The following is a 7,273-nucleotide window of genomic DNA, read 5'->3' as shown; positions in this document are numbered from 1 at the left end:
CCGTATGTTGGGTTGTCCCAGGTAGAAATGCTGGGCAAACCTTTATGCGACCTTAAGGAGTGTTCTTGACTAGGGCTTTTAGATCATTTCTTATTTTAATTATGTCCTATATAACATTTAGGATATACTTATACCAAAAAACTATTTGTTGTTTATCTGAAATTTAAGCTGAACTTGGCACCTGCTATATATTTTTTGCTAAATCTGGCCACTCCCAGTATAAGGCTAGATTTGCCCCCAAAAGGCAACCTTTCCTCTTTCGCCATTTCTCAAAACAGTCCTACAGAACTCGGTCATTTGAATGCTGCACATTTTAGCAGCTTAAATAACAGATGTTAAGTGGGAGACCTGGATGGAAGATAGGGAAAATGTTGGATGATAAACCTTCTTTTCTAACTTCATGCTCGGCTAGTTCCCTATACAAACATTCTGATCCCATCAGCCTGCTCCATCCTCTAGGGTATTCTCAGTCATACTCCTGCCATATCATTCCTCTATAACAGATCTCTAGCCTTCCCCCTTTGGCCAATTCTTCAACTGCCATTTAACTCACAGTGATCTTGTCTTCTCACAAAGTTAAGGCAATTATAACTTATGCTGCTCATTTTTTGAGGTTTTTTTTCCTGATAGCTTCAGAGTATAAACTTGAGAAAGAATCCTTCAATTATATATCCTTGTGTTTGCCTTGATGTCCAGTACTGACAGTATGCATTGAACACTTATGAGGACAAGAGAACATAAATACTGCATGTATGACTATAGGCAGTCTATCATTGGGAATATGTATTCTTAAAATTATTTTTGTCCCCTTTCCTCCAATTTATCCTTCCTTTAAGTCCCTTAATTTGTGCCTCCCAATTTTCTTCGTATCAAAGAGGAGACTCAAGAAACACTTTGATTACGTCAGACACTGTCCAGGTATGCAATAGGCAATGAACTATTGTTGAACAGAACTGTACTGAGTCCAGATGCCCAGCTGAAGAAATAGCAGGTGCTCTTCAAATAGAGCTAGCTGGAGTGGTCACCATGATGGTCCAGTTTGATAGTGGGTGGTGATGATACAAGGTAATGACAGTGGAAGGTCAAGCTGTCAGATGGTGCTCTGAGAACAGAAAGCTGCCAAAGTCCATCAATCAAAGTGTCCAGTGGGACAAATGAATGAGCAAAGTAGACACAGTGGGGTCAGTGTGGGACCAAGTCATGCCAACACCTTCTGCCCACTTTCCATCCCGGCTACTCAATGGGTTTTGTGTCTATGTGTCTCTGTATGAGTTTGTACCTGAAGATGGTTGAAGCCAGAGTAACCATGTAGGTAGCAGGATGCAGGGAGAGAGTGCAGGCAGTGCAATAGCAATAGCGCAGGCAATGCAACAGCGCTGTAGACACGTTGCTATGTGGGTGGAGTGAGAAGGGAACTTGGAGCTTAAAGTCCTGATGTTGTCAACTCCAGAGACTAGAGCAGAGTCTCTCTTGCCTATTCATGACACTTGGGACCCTTTCTAGGTGAATGACTGATACTGAACTGCTTTCTCCTTGTCCTGCTTCTGGCATTTTTAGGGCCCTGGTTGTTTAGACTTTCTGGGTGATCTCAGTTCACACAGCCATGAAATGGGAATGAAAATCCTTCTTCACACCTGTAGCAGAAAAGCTGCTGTAAGGGTTCATTAAAGAATACCCTTGGGGTATATAGAGATAACCAGAGAGCAGCGTGGTGCCTGATGATTCCTGTTGCTCAAAATTAACTGACATCAGTCATGGAAGGCTATGTTTATGCCTTCGATGACAAATTGAATTATATGAAGGGTTTGTGCAAACTGTGATGTACTGCTCTGCTCTGCCAATGGCTTTATCCTTTTATTGGCGCTTCTAGACTCCCCAGCAAGCCCGTTGTTAGATTTCCCACTGTAAACCCATGAGGGCAGAAACTGTCTTCTCTTTATTGGTATCCCCAAAGCCCGACAAAATGTCTGAGCAACAATAGGTGCAAAGAATGGTTATTGATGATAATGCAGGTGAGATTTAAGGTTCTTCGTGTAAAAAGATATTGGGTCTGAGAGCCATTGGATATTCTAGCAGTCTCATTGGGAGTTGACACTGTGCTCCTGAGGCAAGGCCAGAAGTCATTGGGGTCACTTGTTTCTGAAATAGAGTGCAACAGTTCTTTAGGATGAGCCCATCGAAAGCCCTTCTCTTGACTCTTTCAGAACAAGCATTCTGTCGCTGACACCAGTACAAGCATTAGCCACCCCTGCCACCTGTCAGTAAACTCCTGCCAAAGTGTAATTATACCAGGAGGTTGTGAGAGAAAGCCTGATTTAAATAAGGCCCTGGTGGAGTCAGGGGGCCAGCAGCGCCTTTTCATACCTGTTAATGAAGCCTCATTAGAAACAGCAAGAGACTGCTGAGAACTGGAAGCACCAGTCTGCCATTGCTCTCTCTGCCAAAGGATGATTAACTTAATGATTTATGGCAGCTCCTCTTAAAGATTATAGCCCAGAGGAGACCAAGAGTGTGCAGCCCTGCACAGCCTGCTGTTTGGGAGAAATTCAGGGGTGTGTGTGACTCCATTCTCCCCACCCTAATGGCTGGAACGGCTCCCAGGTTCTGGAAAATACATGGCCATTTAGACACCGAAGTACCTCTTTTTGGTGGCTGAACTTTTGGGTGCCCTCTCCTTTCAAGCCTCAGTTTTGTTTATAATAGGGATTTAGGGCTTGCCTGGAGGGCAAAAGAAGTTAATAGTAACAAGAAAGAAAGAAAAGAAACTGACCTCAGGGTTCAGTGCATCCAACATGGCTGGGCCAGCAGTACCCTTGCTTTCTGGTAAGGCACTTGTACCTGGCCGGCTCAATTATGGGGACCCCATAGCAGGCAGCTATGGAGGGGACTGGCGCCCCTGATGAAATGCAGCATTAGGTGACATCTTGCCTATTTCCATTGCGTCAAACAACAAACTGAATTATATAAAGGTGTTGTGCAAACTGTGAAGCTGCTCTGCCATGTGACATATTAATACAGCTCCTTTATACTGCAGACCAACAAAGGGAAGCCAGTTCGAATGTTTCCAACCAGGAGACCCCATTTTTTGGCCTGCTTCTCTTTTAAGCTTTCTTAAGGATAAACTACGTTTTTTGTTTGTTTGTTTCTGTCATTCTCGGCTATTGGAACCTAGGTATGGAGTCTTCAAATGTGCCCGTATTTGGATACATCTCTCGGTCTGGATTAGAAGCTCATGAGGACAAAAACTCAGCTTGCATATTTTGGTTTGTTATCCTGTGTGACAGGTGGACTGACAGAAGCTTGGAGGAGGAATTAAGAAATTAAGGCTGTGTGTTTGTGTGCGCATGTGTGTGGTTTTGGAGGCGCTGAAAGCCTGTGGCAGGACCCAGGTGGTGGTTTCAGTTTTAATCAGAAGGCAGGGGAGTCTTGCATGGGTAGGTGGCAGATGCATGAACTATATTTGGTTGGTCCAGGCGCTGAGAGGGCTGGGAAAAGGACCTTGGAAGAAAATTCTGAGGCTGCACAGTAGAATAAGCAACCGCAATTTAATTAATCCCCCACAGGCTTAAACTGAAGGCCTTGCAAACTGATTGAAAGATGCTTTGCCAAAAGCAAGTGACATGTGTGTGTATGCACATAAATACACACGCAGAGTACAATACAGAAGTCTGAGTAGTCTATGGTGTCTGTAATTATGATACGTCCAATAAAGCACCACACTAATTCACACTCAAGCAAGGATCTCATTTTTTTCCCCCAAATTGTGGCAATTTTGTATGCCACAAGCACAACTCTTACCTGGGTGGCACATTTACATGGATTAATCTGAGAGCAGTTGACCAGATGAGGTCCCACTCAAGGACCCTTCCAGAAATCTTTGAGTGGCTCCACTGCAAAGGCCAGCAAGGGGAAGGGCTATCCATCTTCACCCAATAGTGAGTCGAATAAGGGGGACAGACTGAAAGCCACAAGCAAAGCATTTATTTGGAGAGGGACAAGGGAGGTTGCTCAAGCAACAGACCACTTCAATTAAGGTAGAAGGACCCTCTCTCCACTTTTAGGAAGCTTTTCAGCTCAAGGTGAATCAACTGGGAAATCCAGCAGAGAAGTTCCACGGAAAGCTACTTAAGCAATTTCATGGCTCACTTGATGAAGAGGCAGCACTTTCGTCATGAGATGAGGAAGTTTCTCCGTTAGCTAGAAAGAAACACATAGGAGTCAGAGAAGCCATGGACAAGGAAAATCAGTAAAGATGTCACAGTGGGATTACAGGGAAGGCAGAAGTTTCATGGGAAAGATCTTGGCCTTTGGAACAGAAGGGTTTTGGATTTCAAATCCCTGCCCCATGGTTAATAGCTGTGACCTTGGGCAAATGACTTAAGCTTTGTTTCCTTGTGTATAAAACAGTGAGAATGATGCACTTCTGGCAGGGTTGAGGGTAGAGAAGATTACAAGGAACTTAAGACCATGCTGGCACACAGCAGGCACTCACTAAATGGAGTACTCATACACTTGGATTAAAACAGCCTAATGCTACTATCTGCATTGTTTTTTTGTTTTGTTTTTAACAAATGTGTGTATTTATTCAGATGCTCATAAGCATCTGAATGAAAAACATCAGCTTTGTTAGGAACATCTGGCTTTTATAATCAATAGAAATCAATCCAATAAAAAGCCAGTTGGAAAGGAGCTGGATGACATATTTTCCATTTGAAAAGAGGGAGGTTAGGCCACTCCCGTGTGGCTCTTTTGCCTTCTGAAGGAAAATGTTACAAGGTACACTGGAAAAAGCTGGAGTAGTGGGCTCCAGTCCCTGCCCCACCTCCTCGTGTGGTCACAGACAAACCCTCTCTGGGGAGCTCTGGACCTTGCTCCTCTCTCTTAAATTACGAGGATTGGGACTATATGATTGCTAAGTTGCATCTTAGAACTGATATTCTATTCCTATTTCAATGTCTACCATAGAAGGGACCATAGGAGGACAATATTAAGATATAGAACTATGATAAAAAAATAAAGATCTCTGGAAAGAACTGGCAGGGAAACTAAGTCCCAGGGCTGATGTATATGCTCCTTTCAAAACCATGAGTATGCATTCCTTTTATGGTTAAGGAAGAAAAGAGAGTGACCTGCTCTCTTCCCTGTCCAGCAGGGCATGGTAGGATGCAACATCCTTCTGCAGCTGCCTCTCATGCTCCAACAGATGCTCCCGCTCCTTCTGCTGCTCCTCCACCTCTGCGTTGATCTCCCTGAGCTCCGCTTCCAGCCTTTCCACCACAGCACCCAGGTTCTGGAGCTCAATGTCATGCCAGTGCTTGGCATCATGCAGGGTGTTCTCCAAGCCACGTTTCTACAAAAGAGCGCACACAGTCTAAACGCAAGGGAGGATGCCTTGAAGTGGGATGTATGCAAAGCAGTGGAAAGGGTTGGCATGGGCCTGGTTTGTTCAGTTCTGCCAGGACAATGACTTTGCTGGTTATGGATACTGTTGGGGGTCAGTCTGACCTGGTTCAGTGGGTAAGCAATGAATCCTTGAGAGTCTAGACTCTGGTCTAGTCTGATTTGATTATCCTTTTGGTAGGATGGAGGGTGGGAGAGGAAAGGAAGAAAGAGAAGAGGTGAAAGGGGGAGAGAAAGAGAGAGTGAAAAGAAATCTTGTTCCCTGAGAGTGCTTCTGGGTCTTTTTACCCAATATTTCTTCATATCTTAGGGGGCTCTTTCCCACATCGCTGCTGAAATCCCATTTATTGGTCAGCTAAAATGCTGTTGCCTCCAGCTTTCCCAGATCATCACATTTGGAATGGATGTCTCTGGTCTTTATATCCTCAGCAATCTTATTTTATTTTTGCCCCAACTTGAGTCTGCTTCTCTCTGAGCTTGGCATCCTAGGCTTGGCTGGTCTCCACCACACCCATGATTTTAACAGTTTTCTCTACAATGATTTGTAGAGAAATGTACCAATGTACATTGGTACATTGTAGAATCATCCACATTGGTACTTTGGTACATACCTCCAGCATATGCCTCTCTCCAAGGTATGGATATACTACCAAACTTCTTACTGGACACCCACATCCAAACAGTCCCTGGACACCTCAAATCAAAATGTCCAAGATGGAGCCATTGGCCTCCTTCTGAACCTTTTGGCTCTTCTCCTGTTTTGTGCTTCAGCAGGTGAACTTGCCTGAACTAGAAACTCGGGAAATGTGTTCCTTACTGCTGCTCCTCCTTCCCTCCCAAATTCAATCATTCCTGAGTCCTGCCCCTTTATATTCAGAGAAGCTTTCACATCCATCACCTCCTCTTCTCTCCAGTCACCATAGCTTGGGATTGGACATATCATCTGTCACCTAGGGTAACTGCAGTGGCTCATCTTCCCCCTGTTAAATCTCCTCTGCTTAAACCTCATTGATAGCCCCTATCATGGCACACATGACTGATTTCAGCATCTTTCCATCTTCACCCCCACCCCTCAGCTGTATCAGCACTTCTAGTCTTTAAGCTCAGTGGCACATGCTGTCCTCTACACCTGCACCATTCTTCTCTAACCTTTCCAGGATCCTCACCTGGCTACTCCCACTTATCCCCAAGAGCAAACTCAAGGGTCACCTCCCCAGGAAGTCTCCCTTGACACCCCCCTGCCCTTACTCCTGCAGGTCTGGTTTAGGGGACCCTCCTCTGGGTTTCCTTGGCTACACAAGCACATACATGTTCTTGGACTTATCACAGTGGACCGATTTGTTTAGGGATGTGTCTCCTCTGCCAGATGGTGATGTCATTGAGGGAAGGTACCAAGTTTATGTAACTTCTGCACAAGACAGGACCTGGCACAGAGTAGGTGCTTGGTAAATGTAGCTTGCTGTCTCCTCTGCCAGATGGTGATGTCACTGAGGGAAGGTACCAAGTTTATGTAACTTCTGCACAAGACAGGGCCTGGCACAGCGTAGGTGCTTGGTAAATGTAGCTTGCATCAACTGACAGCCTTTGCATTATGGCTACACTTATTGCTCTACCTATCTGTTTCCCCACTAAACTAGAGACCTCTTAAGTGTTTTATTTTTCTCTGATTCTTCCTATACATCTTGACCTGCAAGCTGTAGGGTTGATCACTAAGCACCTTTAAAAAAATTTTTATACTAAAAATTATATTACCCCTTTTTAGAAAGTTTTGAAACTTGAGAATGTTAAAAAAATTGTGTATGTGGTTCTAGAGTAAAAACTTAAAAATAGAATCCATGACACTGCACAAACCAGGCAGTCAACCCTAAATTAA

General features: G+C 44.3%; 1 protein-coding gene across 1 annotated transcript in view; it reads right to left on the bottom strand.

The window, feature by feature from the left end:
* Nucleotides 1-3,970: 3,970 nt before the first annotated feature.
* BFSP2 (beaded filament structural protein 2) overlaps nt 3,971-7,273 on the bottom strand; it is a 63,677-nt gene continuing 60,374 nt past the window's right edge. The window contains exons 6-7 of the mRNA XM_077130418.1: nt 5,130-5,350; nt 3,971-4,197 (exon numbers count right to left, since the gene is read on the bottom strand). Coding sequence (XP_076986533.1) covers nt 4,194-4,197; nt 5,130-5,350 — 225 coding nt within the window. The 3' untranslated portion in view covers nt 3,971-4,193. The remainder of the gene's footprint in view (nt 4,198-5,129; nt 5,351-7,273) is intronic.

Source organism: Tamandua tetradactyla, chromosome 15 (genome assembly GCF_023851605.1).
Source record: "Tamandua tetradactyla isolate mTamTet1 chromosome 15, mTamTet1.pri, whole genome shotgun sequence".
NCBI lineage: Eukaryota > Metazoa > Chordata > Mammalia > Pilosa > Myrmecophagidae > Tamandua > Tamandua tetradactyla.
This window is presented reverse-complemented; position numbering and strand designations above follow the sequence as displayed.